Here is a 16,549-nt window from a genome sequence, read left to right on the forward strand (position 1 = left end):
CCTGTCCAATACTCGAGATGAACAGTTTCTGTATTGTATCATTTGAATCTGATTCTATTACATGCGAATGGAATCCTGTACACCACTCCAGATGAACAGTCAGTGTGCTTGTTAAGATGCTTAATGCTGTTGTCCCACATGTGAAGGGAATCCTGTACACCACTCCAGATGAACAACCAGTGAAGTCGTGAACATGCTTACCGTGGGCGTGGAACACGTGAACGGAAACCTGTACACCACTACAGATGAACAGTCACTTTATTGCTACATTCTGAACGCGTTTCTATGACACGTGAAGGGAATACTGTACATCACTCCACATGAACAATCAGTGTCCTTGATAAGATGCTTAGCGTTATTCTGTCACTCGTGAATGGAAACGCGTCCACCACTCCAGATGAACAGTTACTGTATTGTTAGATTGTGAACGCGGTTATATGATACGTGAAGGGAATGCTGTACACCACTCCAGATGAATGATCAGTGTACTTGTTAAGGTGCTTAATGTTATTCTCCTACACGTGAAGGAAATCCTGTACACCACTTCAGATGAACAATCAGTGTAGTTCCTAAAACGCTTACCGTGAGCGTGTCACAGGTGAATGGAAACCTGTACACCACTTAAGATGAACAGTCACCGTATTATGACATTCTGAACGCGCTTCTACGAGACGTGAATGCAATACTGTACACCCCTCCAGATGAACGATCAGTGTTGTCGTAAAGATGCTGAACGTGAGGCTGTCACACATGAGTGGAAATCTGTGCACCACTCCAGATGAACAGTCAATCTACTTGTTAAGAAGCTTAACACGATTCTACAATAGTGGAAGGGAATGCTCTATAACTACCCAGATGAAGAATCAGCGCACTTGCTGACTGACTTGGCATGCTTTTAGCTCACGTGAACGAATCAAGTACGCCGGTCCAGATCAACCATCAGTGTACTTTTTAGCATGTTTAACATGTTGAACTAAACAGTCAATAACGTACCCTCTTCCTTGAAGTCTTGAACGTTTGCCCAAATACTTCAACCATCACAAAATACGACGATCAGCGCACTGGGGAAGTTTTGTAGGCCCTTTGTCCAGTATTTCACACAGGCAGCCATCCAGGAAGTGCCCTCATTGGGGAATACCAACAGTTACTTTTTCGAAGGCTGTGCACCAAAATTTCTTTTTCTCTCTCTCACACACATACATTCACACACATGGATACATTGATCCTTTCAGTTTTTTGGTCAGTTCACGACCAAAAACGACTAACAGTATGGTATGGTTATTGGAAGGTTATCGTGCACGGTGCACCAACCAACCGCAATCACATACCTTCAAATTTATACTACAAGGTGCTCTGACAGCGCGCCGTTTACTCGCTCGCCGCTGGAGTTTAAAAGAGCTCTGGCTTGGCGCCGGCGTTTAAAAGAGCAAACGTATGGTGCCCTATCTGCCTATCGAACGTCGCTATAGTAAATTGTAAGTAACATTTCAGCGTACAACATACAGCATCAGTGATAATCTGAATGAACACCAATAAAAGCTCTGAAACAATATATTGCGTAATTTGTTTGCAGAGTAGCTAGGGTATGAAAGCCAAGTTATGTAATCTTTTGCTATGAATGGACCAATGTCTCATTTTAGTCTCGCAACAATCCCCGGAGGATCTTGTGAGTTCCCGGATGTATCGTTCTAAGTACGAGGATAACCGACAACGGGAGCTAAAAGCATTTCATGATTACAAGTTCTCCGTGTTCATACACGCTTCCCTCATTGTAAACATGGCGACGCGGAGTAGTGGAGGCCTCTCAAAGGAGGAAATTCTTCAGATTGTTTTTGGCAGTGGTGCTGAAAGCGATCATCTTCAGGATGACTACTTTTCACTGGACGTTGAGTATTGTGAAAGCACGACAGTAACAGCAACAATAAAGATGGCACTGCCGAGTATTGAGGAGCGAGTGGCATTTCGCGTTCGCTCATGCTTTAAGAAGGCCCTGCATCGAAATTTTAGCCCCGCAGTTTATTTAACATTGCAACGTGTTCTTTGTATCACCCTTAGATGAATGCAAAAAGATTTTGGAAATAGAGGCATGCAAACGTAAGTTTGCATGCGTCTTGAACTTACATTAGTCTTGAACTCACGGTATTGAACTTGAATATGCAAAATTAAAGCAGGCGAAAGACGTTGGCGTACCCTTTCGTATTTCACTCCACCTGATCTCGCTGCTGGCTTTCATGAAGGCGGTAGGGTGGGGAGCGGGTGGGGAGAGCGTCTGCTGTGCTCGGTGGCGGAAACGAGTGAGCGAGTGAGTGCGGCGCGCGCAGCGCAGGGTGAGGGAGACAGGTGGTAGAGGGGTGCGAGCGGTGATGCGGCCTGGAGCTTCGACAGCGGCGACGAAACGCCGCGCGCGTTGTTCAGAGTGCTATGCGTTTCATTGCATTTTTGCGCCGGCGCCGGGTGGGGAGAGCGCCTGCTACTACCTTCGACAAAGCGCCCGTAGTGCGCTAGAATGATGGTTGTCATTGCACAATTCACGATAAAGGTGGTGAAAGTGAAGACGACCATTATAACCAGTTGTGCAGAGAGCTTATTTCTTTGAACCTCGAATTTCTGGTGCGCTAGAAGAGAAACACTCAAGGCCTAAACATTTCCTCTTTAATAACCGGCCACTGCAACCTAAAGCGATGCTTAAGAGAAGGGAGCTTCGACGGCGCGGAGGGGTACGGGCCTAAGGAGCTTCGCTTCTAAAAAGCTACGTGCTATGCATCGTTACGTATGAAAACACGCCGCTCGAAGTTTCAGGGATGCCACGGAGAGTGGCACCACACGAGGAGGAGAGCGACGAGGGTCATGCAGAAACGCCGAATGGAACGAGGTGGTATGAGGAATGCGCACACACCCAATTTGAAAACAGAATAACGCTAGCAGGTGAAAGCTATAACAAACGTAGGAGTTGTCAGTGCAGGGAAATTCTGTCTTTTGCCACAGAGGATTGAATCGTTTTGCCCTGATGCAGAATTGAAATGTACAGCGTTGGACAGCGCTACACGTGTGACAGTGGCACAAGAATTTATATTAATGGACAGATTGATGTCTTTTTCGGGGCTTATACAAGTATTATTGTATTAAACACATCACGATTTGTAAATTCCTCGCAGTGAATGCATCACAAGCGTGCACAGTATATTTTATGTTTCAAAGCAAACAAGATGATGACCGTAAGCCAAGCGATAATTCAGTTTTGGCAGCAGAAATTTTTGAAGCATGATGCTGCAATTGGCACGGAAAGACACTAAACAAATTCAAATATCAAACACTTTGCTCTCGCCGATTTCACTGGAGCCACAGAGGTCTTCAGGACCTATAGAAAGGGAACCGCTGATAAAAGCGACATGCGTAATTTGGCGTGCATGGTTCCTTTGAAGTTTTCACCCTCGTATGTCACTGTCAGTGCTTTAATGTATAGCCATGCTGAGATCAATATAAAAGCACAGTTTTCCTGACGCGTTGCGTCTATCGTAAGCTACTGCGCATATAAGAGTGCCGCTTGCCGCGAAGAATCTCAAAAAGAAGCGCGGAATACAGGGAGAGAAATCGCGCGGAGTGAGCGAAAGCAAATTCCTGCGACATGGTCTCTGTGCGAGTAGGTCTGTGCAAAATATTTTATTCTGGAATATGAGTGCGCAGTTCGCGGTTGACAGATGGACATGGATGCACGCCTTACACCTGGTCACGGCAGCTGTCAAAATGGCCACGAATGATCGCCTTGACTTCATCCTGGAAGAATGAAAGAAGAGCGACAAGCCAATGTTGTTTGATGAAACGTGTCTCCATTGTTGAATAATTATGTTTCTTCACGTTCTATAGGCCTATTGAAAATATGAGCGTTCTAAACATCGTGATCTTTACATGCAACTTCTCTACAAGTTTCGGGTGGACACTACAAGATGCAGAGGTTCAGGCTTGAATGAGTGCAATGGTAGGATACAGCGATGCGTGGAATAGTGAAGGAATTTTCAATATTTTGCTGCGGTTAATGAGAGCCGTCGTTCTTAGGAGCCTGTGAGATATTGGAACGAGCCCCGGCGCGCCATAAAGAACTGCTTTAATTATTTTTCTCCAGTTTTTTAGTGGTTGCGATTTTAATGTTAAGATGGTGTGTATGTATTGCCAAGCAAGGTGTACACATGACAGTAGTACAAGGCAACACTTTATCATGCGACTACACATCGGTTAAGACAACGAGTAGGTGTATAGCAGGTAACCGACTAAGCCGAAGCTAGCGCCGGAACGTCGCGATCTGCTAGCGCCACCTTTTGTGTTAGGTCAAGACTCGTACACCTTCCGTAAACGCATCTGGTTATTAGAACGATTAAATAATTAGTGCATGACAATGTGTGTATGGCTGGTAACATTCGACAATGATTACAATATTTTAACGGCAATGAAGAATAATGAAGGACGTATGGTAGCGTAGAGCGACCAAAAAAAATCACAGCATATCCACGGAGTGAATGATGATGAGTGAGCGAAGCTGCGGAGGTTCATCGGTAAACCGTGAATCTTCCGTGAATTCTGCCCAGTACATCATCACCGACGTGAGATCCGGCGCGTTTATACTAAAGGTTCGATGAGTTATGACGACTTGCAGCTCACTTTAATTTTACATGTACGCTGTGAAGTTTCATTGTTTGGAAAACCATTGCTTTAGAAAACATCTGGCGTCTTTCGTTAAGCAGCTGGCGTCTTTTCGTTTTGCTTTAGAAACATCTGGCGTTCTTTCGTTTTGCTTTTAGAAAACATCTGGCGTCTTTCGTTGGTTTATTTCATCAATAAACGGCGTTTTGAACAAAATTTTTATTGTTTAATCACGAACAGGAGAAATCTCACCAGGCACTACCTTGGAGGTAAACAATGGCTGCTAATGGGTATGAGAGACAGAAGAAGTCGGCTTTTAGCTAACACTTACACTTCTACTTCTACTAGCGTTTCCTACTGGAACATGCCAATGGCTGCTAATGGGGAATGAGAGACAGAAGAATTCGGCTTTTAGTTAAGGCGCACGCTGCGAATTTTTTATTGTTCAACAACGCGCAGGAAAAATCTCCCACCGGCACCACCTTGGAGGTCAAGATCTGGTACTAGCGTTACGACTGGTTACGCACTACGACTACGACAACTACGAGGGACGAACGGGTGCCGCTTTAAGGAGCTTCGCCCCTAACACGATGTTTTATTTCATTACTAAAAGATAATGCACACTCTGAGGAGCAAGACCTTTCATTGGAGAGCGTATAGGAGCGCTCCAAGTGATTTAAATATGGCGCCAGAGATTGTGCCTCCTGACGAATGTGCGGGATTTTTCCATCATTGTTTCTGCATGTGTGTATTTTTTAAAAGAATAAGTAAGCCTAGATCAGTTAAAGGGACTGTCTACCGTCCTTCATCGCTTTTCTGTTTCGTACCGCCATCGAAACCATACAGTCTGAAGTGTCCATGCTTGCAGCTGTTTTTCTGGAAAATGAGTAAAAATTTTTAAAACAGAATTTTTCGATTTGCGTTCGGTCTTCTTCCATTGGTGTGAAACATGCCCACAACACTGACTGGTGGACACGATGATGATAGTACTGCCGGCAAAAATTAAAACCGAAAGCACATGCGATTTCTGTTGGATTACTTTATTTTCGCTGAACACTAATGTAAGGAATGTAACAGCCGTTTTCAGCGCGCTAGCGATTAAATGAAGCCTTATTACACGATTACAGAACACTTGTTGTGCTGTAATCGCAGTATATGCGTTAATTTTAGCACTGCTTCCGGAATCCAAGCAAAGTTGATTCATCAAAAAGAGACGATAAGTGCACGCCTTCATGGCACAGCACATGTGAGACATCCTAACAATACAGCGGCACGGGTACGACCAGCACGGAGGACCGCATGGCATAGCGCATGAATTGAAGCAGACGAAATTGGAGGCGGCGCTTTAAGAAGCGCCACCAGGTGCCTTTTTGGACGCGTTAGCAAAAAAAAAAGCATAAGATTACTCTCTGACGCAACCGAAAGCTACCTCAAGTGCGTAAAATACAATTTCAAGTTATACATGCGAGGTTTTAAGCAAAATGAGTCTACCTGCGAGGATTTCTTGTCCTAGCAGTACATTGAACCACATCGCTGTTTGGTGACGTATCAGTCATTCGTTCGCGATTTTCAACATCAAATTAAGAATATAATTCCTTTCTAATGGGATAAAAGCATGCTGGTTGCCACCGATATGACGAACGATCTTCTCATTTTGCAACACAATCAGAAAATTTTTTTCGGAGCGGTAGACAGTCCCTTTAAATATGTTCACTTCATACAATTTTGGTACGTATTAATTTCAAATTTTCTTACCAAAATGCTTTTGTAGCGTAGTCATTGCTGTACGCTGTGAGCACGTTCCGCGCGTGTTTTTAAATAGAAAAGCGTGGTTTTCTTACGATGCATTTTGTGAAACTTTTCCAAATTTGATGTACCTTTTTTGAAAACTATCCAACTGATCGCGCTGAGATTTTCTCAGATAATACCTAAATCCCTTCAAATAGTCTGAACCTAAAGCATTGAAAAACTTTTTTTTAAATTGTGATTTTGAAAAAGAAAGAATAATTTGAAAGTCTCTCACGGCACGTGACAAGTGACGACAATATTTTTTTCTTGTGAGATAAATGTAGGAGCGCGTTCCTATAGCATAGGTCGGAAAAAAAATGGAGCTCATTCAGACTCGCTCAAGCAATATATTTTGCGCTGAGGGGATCACTCGGACTCAGACTCACGAAAATTTCCTCAACCAGACTCACTTCGACTCAGACACACTAAATTGTTGCTGAGCCGGACTCACTCAGACGCAGACTCCCGGCTTGACCTGAGTCTGAATGAGCCTGAGGGAGTGGACTCATGGGTCGGTTAGTGTAAAATCCGCTTTTTCGATCATGGTGTAAGTGTTCTTTGACGCCAATATCTCACATAAGCGGTGCGCTACGATATGCTTTTTGATGTTGCACCTTTATATGCGAGTTATGAGTAGTTTCAATCGACATTTTTATGAAATACATGACTCACACGAGATATCTTGATCAAGAACTCGTGAAAGAGTTTGCGGGCTGAGGTCATGACACCCCACCCCCATTTCACGTCTCTGATCAATACTGAGGTGCGGATGAACGCTACTGCTTAGGGCTATGTGTGAATAGACTTGAGTATAAACGTAAGCTTATATAAGGCTAATAGTAATGGCGGAGATGAATAGATAGGACGATAGGTCGGCAATAAAAAGTGGCGCTCACTCAGACTCACTCAAGCGATACATTTTGAGCTGAGGCCTCAGTCGGACTCAGATTCACCATTATTTTCTTCAAATGAACTCACTCGGACTCAGACTCACCAAAAGATTCCTCAACCAGACAAACTTGTACTCAGACTCACCAAAATATTACTCGCGTGGACTCGCTCAGACTCAGACTCACGGCCCTATCCGAGTCTAAATGAGTCTGAGTGTGTCGAGTCATGAGTGAGTTTGCCGACCTCTGTCCTATAGGTAGAAATTATTACCAATAACATGTGGATGAAGTTTGCGAAAGTTTATGGTCATGCTGCTTTTCGTTTCTGAGAACAGGTACATTTAATTTGGCACGCCAGACTAAAATTAGGTACTCAACCAGAAAAAAGTAAGAAAAGCTACAGGCTCAAAAATGCACAGAGTGAAGGCCACAAGCTTTCTTATTGAGGACGCAATTTTTTACAACAATATATGAAACAGTTCCCGAGATATAAAGCTTAAACCAAGACAACCCGTTTACCCTATTGCACGCCCTGAAGTAAATGCCACGTAATTTCGCCCTTAAGTGTCGATGTGACCTGACCATGCGAGCACGACTGATGGATCCCATGGCGCTGCCGTGGGCGTAACCAGGCACTAAGTGTTACTTGAACAGTGTCTTCGTGTTGGCAGGCCTGGACGAAAGGTTTGAACGGCCACGAACGGCAGCGGCGCAGCATTTAGGGGCAGAATTTATTGAAACACTGCAAATATCTTGTACAAATGTCTAAGCAGTGAACGCGCGATGCCCGTTACTACTTAGTAAACTGTGTGACAGGTCAGTTAAATATTTAACGGGTTCATACGTACCCTGTAGGCCCATGCATCTTCGTCACGTGAAACTCGTTTCAGATTTGGCTTCACTTACCGATAACGACTCTGCCTATCTAGGAGTACTACCACATATTCCCCCACTAAGGTACGCCGGTTTGGTGCATTCTGTTTTACTGTTGCATGAGCAAATAATTTCATATTGTAATGAAGTTAATGTATTACATTGTACGACAACACAGTGATATCAGCCTTGTTTCAACGTGGGTTTTTAGCAAACTAGGGACTTTGAAACTTACGGAGTAGAACCGCCTGGTGACTTCTGCAGTCTGCAATGAGAAAAAAACAATAAATTGTTATGCATGTCATGTGACTATGGTGGCGACATATGGCCGTAATATACAATCTTAGAATAAATGTGCATCAAACATGGCACCCATGAGATGCCTCAACGATTACATTTCAATTGTCTACACATCTCCACCGCATAATAAACGAAGATAACCCGTTGCCACACCTTGCACATCACAAAAAGAACTGCGTTTAGTGCTTGTATAACAATCTCATATGGAGACTGCCCTTTTCTCTCTTTACGCCTGCTGCATAATCCGCCTTTCCATAGCAACGTTCCCTAACTCGTAGGTTTCTCTCGGCTGTTTCGCTGCCCTGTGTAATAGGGGGTCAAAGCCCGTAAGCTGTTGTCACAGCTCTTGCCTGTACTCCTGCTAACTTTTTTTCTTGTTGCGGAATAAAATGTCAAGTTCAGTTAAGTTTCAGAGTGCGAAAGCACTGAAGCAAAAACACTGAATTCGATGTTTGCTTCTGTTATTGAGAGGAAGCCATCGCTGGATATCTTTCATAATGTTTAGTGACCTATATACATTCATTACCTACGCTGAACGCTGCCGTGCGCGTCCATTGGAGACTCATAACTGAAGATACGTCAACACAATTGCAGATGAATCAATGAATAGAACCGTTTTCGACAATGGATGGCTCTTTGGGCCGGGTAAGGCATGGGAGTTGGCGTGAGGTGTAATAGGGTAATAAGTGTATTGTTTTGCAGTCAGGTTAGTGTAGCCAAATTGGTGTTTGTGGTGAGTTCCTATGGTGACACCAGACGACGTATGACGTTTCTTTGTTTCAAATCGAGATTACTCGGCGCCGAGATCCACTCCTCGTTTCTTGTGGCACCGCGCTAAAACCACGCCCATGGCAGGGCATGCTTGGAAATTCAACAGAGACGATAAAAATCAATGGGGCATCTGCTGCCTTGTGCGGAACTTATCCAAGCCGGGGCCATCAATGAAAAACTATCGCTCCTTTCTGTACCAACACGTCTTATTTTGTCAGGCCTACGAATTGTAGAATTTGAAAGTTAAATATATGTAGATATGTAAGTGAAACTTCCAAACAAGCTCATAGATATGGTAGCTCATTTACGGTAGCGCGCCGCCTTAAGAAAAAAAAATGAAGTGATGATATATTTGTTGGCGCAAGCGCCGACCTCGTTTTTATGGCATCTGATTACGCATTATTTGCAACTGCTCCATAAATGTAGGCATTCTCAGATTTTTGCCCGGAGAGCAATGCAGCGATATGCCAGTCATGCACAGAACATGGTCTCCTTATGTGTCGATGAAGGCATTGGACCATGTCTGCTAGTATCGTCGAATAGGACACTGAGCCCGTCGACCAGTGAAGCCGCCTTGAAGGCTGCTTTCTGAGCAAGTATCCGGTGGTTGCTTCTGACAAGTGATCAAGTTGGGCAACAATGAAATCCATCCTGCAAACACTGGACCCATTCCACTGACAGTAGATGAGATGGTTATTACGGATGCGCGCTTCTCCGGGCAATACAAAATGTCCATTTATTGATACCAACCATATCGTAAATGCCCGCGCTTAAATAGTGGCAATACTATGCATCGTACCGTCGATTTAAATTTGACCGTATTAGTCATGAAGGTCATCTTCAAATGATTACTTCCGGAAGTTATATTTAACCTCTGTAACCCACACTTAACCAAGGAAATATCCCGACTTGCAGTCTTTAAGGAAGTATAAAATAATCGTTTCTATGGCCCTGATTTGCGCGAAAAATTTTGCTTCTCCTCAAGATGTGGCCACTCTCAGTTCATTTGATATATGCTGAATCCAGGTGCAATACAGGTGCGTTCAAGTTTTTAAAGCACCGGACGCCCTTCGTTGTATGTACCTAAATTTTCATTGAAAGGTTTCAACAAGTTCCTAGAATGTGTTCAAAAACTGCCAGCTTTGTTTCGAGTGTTAGCCGTCTCTTCTGTTCTGATGCAGAGTACGTGAACCTGTGTTTCTGAAGCAACGCTTCGGACGAGCAAGTTTTACAAAAGCAACGATGAATGACATATAATTCCAGCCAACACGAAAGATTCGCACGTTCGTCACTCATATTTTTTGATAATGCGCAGAACAATTGAACATTGAAGAACAAATGAATCGAAGACTAAACAAGGTCCTTCTTCAAACCATCTATTTCGCGCCTCAGCCACTTACCACTGCTCCATTATGCATGCGGCAGAGTTTACGCACGCCGCATTCAATGTCGGGGCACTGAAGAGCCTTGCGTGCCGCTTCCAGTTTCTTAAAAATCTGTGGAGAAAAATGCCGCTTTGTTAATGACTGTTGTCAGGGCACGCGAAAAAGCGGTAGCCACGAAGTTTTTTTCGCAGCAAAAAGAAGACTTATTTATAGAGGAGACTGCTTAACCTATTGAAAATTAGGTCATCCGCCATTACCAAAATTCACCATTATGATGGAATAACTTCCGTCATAGTGGCAGACGTTATAGTAGATGTGGGGAAACGAGGTTACTGTTGTGGAAGCGTGAACTGTTAAGCTAGCTAGTGAGACATGTGTAGTATTGAAGAGCGAAAAGTTGGCGATGAATCTACCTCGACGAAAGCGAGTATAGACATGAAACACGCTCAACTTGCAACTGAGTTTGGTAGGCATGCAACTCGGTTGCAAGTTGAGCGTCTTTCCTGTCTGCACTCGCTTTTGTCGATGTAGTTTTATGGTAAAGTTTTCGCCCTTCAATATCACACAAAGGTGAGTGTTATTGTGCGCCTCACTGAATGAACAATATTTCTGCTTAAGCTGCAAAGTTTCATGCAAACATGGCGTCCTATTTTGTCATGAATGTAATGCGCCTGTTGTTGAGGAATGATTTAAGCGTCTGGTCATAATTTAGGCGGTCAAACAAAACGACGCCTACAAGAACTGCTACAGCAATGCGTGGGGCATGATAGGTTGCGGCGTTGAGAGTGCGATACTTTGCAAGCAAGTTTCAATGTTATAAGCGTCAACTTTACGTTGGACTCTCATTATACCGCGCTAAGCACGAAAGTTCTTGCTAGTGCTGCAGCAACTTTAACATATTATGTTTAGTTGAAAAGAAGTAGAGGATGATGTGAATTATAAAACATTAGTGATTGGCGCTTATAGATTATTTAAATCAGGCCTCAAATCTAAAATAATAGTTATGACACTAATATTGATACGGCTACCACGTATTCCGGGAACGCCATGCTTCAAGACTTCTTTTGGGGCGACGCGCATGAATACTTTAACATCTGTGTACCCGCAGTGGTAAGTTAGCGGCTAAGGTTTTTTTGTCCGCTAAGCGTGTGGACACTGGTTGGAATCCCGAGCACGGCGGCCTCATTTTCAGAAGGGCGAAATTAAACTACACCTGTGTACGTATATTTAGAGCACTACGGCGTGCCCTAAATTCATATCGTCGTTTTGGAGCGTAAAACTCCAGATTTAATATATTTTTTAAAAACCCTCTGTGAGCCGCTTCGCTGTTTTACAGAGAGATCACATAAAAAGATGAACCTCATCGGTGGCTTTTTGCTTCACACAGGCAACCACCTCCTTCAGCTTCTGCTCGTCATGGTCTGTAAGAGAAAAAGAAACAACAACAAGAACAACTATAATCTAAGGGTTTATTTCAACGCTGATTTGTGTAACAGATGCTCGGGTTTTGTACTTTTAACAGCTAGGTGCACTGCTCACTACTACTGTCATCACAATCATCTTCCCTATTTGCTTAGAAACTATGATATGGCAATAAATTAGAGATGATACCGGTAATATAAAAAGCTGATCATGTTAGGTTTGCTCGCCTATTTTTTTTACTGAGAGATTGCGATGCCGCTGTGCGGGGCAGTAGGAATAAAGAAAGCGATTACATAATACATGCTGGATAGGTGTGTGTGGTCGCGGAATATAACGTGATCATTTCACGTCAGCGCTTGACATAAGTTATATGTTGTTAGAGTTATAAGTATTAGAAGGATACTTCAGAAACCGGAGATATCGCAACAGGAAAACTTTAGGTGATAAATGGGAACATTGCGGTTTTAGTGTTGTTTGGACACACACTAGATTTTGTCACTCATGCTCAAGTTAAAAATCCCTCCAAACGTCACCTGTGAGGACTTGCCAGCATTGCGGGGATGGCTTGAGCGTGGCGTCGCGCGGGGAAATAATTTTTGTTTTTTATTTCGTTTAATCATACTGCGGCCGTGATGGGTTCATGTGCGAGGCACAAACAGAAAAATAGAGGCATGAATAGAGGGAACAGTAACGTGTGGCACTGACGAGTAAATTAAAAGCACACCGGGCAACATACGCTGAATCCTCGAAGCATGGGCTGAAGTACTACACCTTTCCTAGCACACAAACGCAGAACGGTCTAATTTGTCGGCAAGCACGCACACTGAATCGCGCTTTAGAATGTTGCCTGGTAGGTCGTTCGAGCTGTCCTCGCATCTGGGAAAAAGAACTAGTACTTCACGGTATCAATTTTTGCGAAATGCGGTCGCAGGTACTTACGATTATTTCTGGCCGAACAACGGTTAATAAATGCGAAGCATTTCTTAGCGAACCTTTGGCACTTTGAGCGTTTCTATCTACGTATCTATCTATCTATCTATCTATCTATCTATCTAGCCGTCTACGTCTGGGTGCTCTCATGATCGCCTCCTTAGCTTGGTGTTGACCAAAATTGGCATGGGAGGGTAAGAGGATTTGACGAATATTACTGTCGGGTCATGACATGAATAACGAGAAAATCCTGTCGCGTACGTCGTCAAACCCTTTCCGCTAGACACGTGTGGCACATACTCATTTACCACGGGCCGCGGTGTACGGATATGCGCCACAGGTGACTGACAGTTTATATCTACCCAGGAACGGCGAAATCGGACATTGCTAGCGTAAATGTGAGAGCGTTAAGAAAAACATACATCGGCAGCGTTGACCCGACGAATGGAAATAATGAAAATTAGAATCCCAGCAGGAATCGAACCCAAGCATTCTGCGTGGGAATCAGGTATTCTACCACAGAACCACGCCAGGTCAAGAAACAGGTTTGGAAAACGGCCTATGCAGGCGTAATACGGATGCAACCTCACTTGTGGTCGTGGTGCTTGCTATCTAATTTTACACGAAAGCAATAAACACCTCATGATACTCATACGATGTGTACTCCTACCATACAGGCGTCATATCAGATTAACGTCTGTGGTTCCAGTGATGGCACCGCTTTTATAGCAGTCTAATAAACATTACATTTGCGTTCCTTTGATTCAGCAAGCTATATTGAAAGCATTGCTCGATCCCGGAGGACTACATTAAGGAAAGTTACTTATGATATTCACATTACCGCACCGTAAAGTGCACTTTGTCCGCCAGAACGACGCACTGTGCTCTTCATTTCATACGAGGCTGGGCGATGGCCTCATGCTGACCAAGGATGATGCCAGATTGATTGACAACCGCATTGTAGACTAGGCTACGTAGGGCATATACGCCCACGCTGTCTACGAATATGACAAGCGCCATACCTTGATGTTTGTCTACGCAGCATTATCCAGGCCTACGTACCAGCCGCGACTGCCTATACGTCACCAACGCGAAGGGTGACTTCAGGTTCTGACCTTCCGACATGTCGCCGGCTCTATCGACAGACAATTTGTCAACGAAATGACCGAGGCAACGGCCAATCCGAACAGCTGTACAATACCTCATACTTCACTACACATGGACCCCTCGTCACTGTGATCATGACCGGATCCGATAACAAGTCATGACCAGATGTTGGTACGCACTCAGCACGGTGATGATGACCTTGTTCAAGAACTCTCAAAAATTTCTTCAGTAATATTATGTTGCCCTTGCAGCGTTACCCCCCAACTGTAAACAAGTGGTTGTATAACACATATGCGGCTCTTCAACATATATGTGTGCGTATAAGATTTATACAAATCTTTAGCGTCATTTTATAACGTTTCGCTTAGTACAAAAAATTACGCCACAGTCACCTTCCCGCCGCATGCTTCGCATAACATCGACTTCCACGGTACGCGGGATCTGCCGAATTTTTTTCTTGGTGCTTTAGTCGTTGCGGCACGGTGAATCATTGCCTATCTTAGGCAGATATTCAGTGGCCACAGAGGCAGTCAAACGGTGGACGCGTGTTATCTGCGAAGGGACGCAGTGGCACATCGGCCTCGTGCACTTTCGGCTAACCGTGGAAGGCAGGGCCAGAGCCGTTGCTTAGAGAACGCGGCAGTAAATGCACTTGTGCTCGCCACTGTTGAAAGCGACAACACTGGCGTGCATAGTTACAGCGGCATAGCTACTTAGACAGAGGCGTAGCCAAGGTGGGGCATACCGGGCGGCCCCCACTTCTTTAAATCTTCTCTCCATAGGACAGCTAGCATAAGATGACGCAAGAGAACACGCGCGTGCCCGCCCCAACTGAATAGGCGAAGGGGCGCCCCCTCTCCAGAAAGAGAATTCGGGCTTGCACTTCAGATAAGTCCTTACTATTATGAGTCATTCCAATACTACTGCATTATGAAGCCTTATAGTGACTCTTGACAGGCAATCACGCATCTAAACATTGTTACTGCCTACCTGATATATGCGAACTCATTAGTGGCCAGTGCAACGCCTCTTCGTATGTTACAAGATGCAATCAATGAGTGCAAATTCTTGTATGATACTAATCTTTATGGGTCCGCAGTTCTCTTCATGAGTAGATAACGTACAGAATTTCTAGAAATTCAAAATAGTGTCAAGCTGGGTTTGCCGGTGGGAAGTCATACTACTGCGAAAAGTGCGAAAACGGGGCACAAAATGAGGGCACGCGTCAGCGCCTCTGTCGTACGTACCCTAACATTTTTACCGCCTTCACGCTGTTACCAGTAGTATGTTCTGATTTCTTTGGACGCCAGCCTTACCAGCTATCCGCACATCTCGTAGAAGCAACTGAAGAAAATTTCCTCTAAGAGAAGTCTCAGCCCTTAATCCACTAACCCTCGCAGAAGCTAACGAGACTTCTCGATGTTACATCCCGATTTGCTTAAAACCGTCGAAGTTAGTAAATAAATAAATAAGGAAAGACTTACCGCAGTGTGGATTATGGGTGTCATCCGCGGCTATGCCTGCGATAGTGACCAGCAGGAGGAAGAAGGTGGCAGACTTCATGATTCAGACACACCGGCCACTGAGCATCGAAGAGGAAAATAAGCTTGCTGCCGCCTGATTCGCATTCTTATATATGTAGGCTGCAGCGACGCCTCTGAGTTTGCTGCGAGCCGTCACTAATCGTTTCAGCCGCTCAAAAAAAAAAAACAATAAGAAAAAAAAAATCACAGCATATCCACGGAGTGAATGATGATGAGTGGGCGAAGCTGCGGAGGTTCATCGGTAAACCGTGAATCTTCCGTGAATTCTGCCCAGTACATCATCACCGACGTGAGATCGGGCGCGTTTATACTAAAGGTTCGATGAGTTATGACGACTTGCAGCTCACTTTAATTTTACATGTACGCTGTGAATTTTCATTGTTTAGAAAACCATTGCTTTAGAAAACACCTTGCGTCTTTCGTTAAGCAGCTGGCGTCTTTTTCGTTTTGCTTTAGAAACATCTGGCGTTCTTTCGTTTTGTTTTTACAAAACATCTGGCGTCTTTCGTTGGTTTATTTCATCAATCAACGGCGTTTTGAACAAAATTTTTATTGTTTAATCACGCACAGGAGAAATCTCACCAGGCACTACCTTGGAGGTAAACAATGGCTGCTAATGGGAATGAGAGACAGAAGAAGTCGGCTTTTAGCTAACACTTACACTTCTACAGAGACAGAAGAATTCGGCTTTTAGTTAACGCGCACGCTGCGAATTTTTTATTGTTCAACAACGCACAGGAGAAATCTCCCACCGGCACCACCTTGGAGGTCAAAGGGTAAGACTTGTTACTCACTACTACGAGCACGACGAGGGACGAACGGGTGCCGCCTTAAGGAGCTTCGCCCCTAAAAAACGAGGAAAATTGGGTAACGCCTTATACCTGCGAGTCACCGCGTACCTTTA

The 16,549-nt window shown here is 44.2% G+C and overlaps 1 protein-coding gene across 1 annotated transcript; it reads right to left on the bottom strand.

The window, feature by feature from the left end:
- Window positions 1-3,637: 3,637 nt before the first annotated feature.
- On the bottom strand, window positions 3,638-15,680 carry LOC119399554 (uncharacterized). Its single transcript, XM_037666364.2, has 5 exons — window positions 15,586-15,680; window positions 12,002-12,063; window positions 10,658-10,753; window positions 8,422-8,451; window positions 3,638-3,774 (listed from the first exon to the last, which is right to left on the bottom strand). The coding sequence occupies exons 1-5, from the start codon at window positions 15,662-15,664 to the stop codon at window positions 3,718-3,720; spliced, it is 324 nt and encodes a 107-aa protein (XP_037522292.1). The 5' UTR covers window positions 15,665-15,680; the 3' UTR covers window positions 3,638-3,717.
- Window positions 15,681-16,549: the final 869 nt, after the last annotated feature.

Source organism: Rhipicephalus sanguineus, chromosome 7 (assembly GCF_013339695.2).
Source record: "Rhipicephalus sanguineus isolate Rsan-2018 chromosome 7, BIME_Rsan_1.4, whole genome shotgun sequence".
Taxonomy (NCBI): domain Eukaryota; kingdom Metazoa; phylum Arthropoda; class Arachnida; order Ixodida; family Ixodidae; genus Rhipicephalus; species Rhipicephalus sanguineus.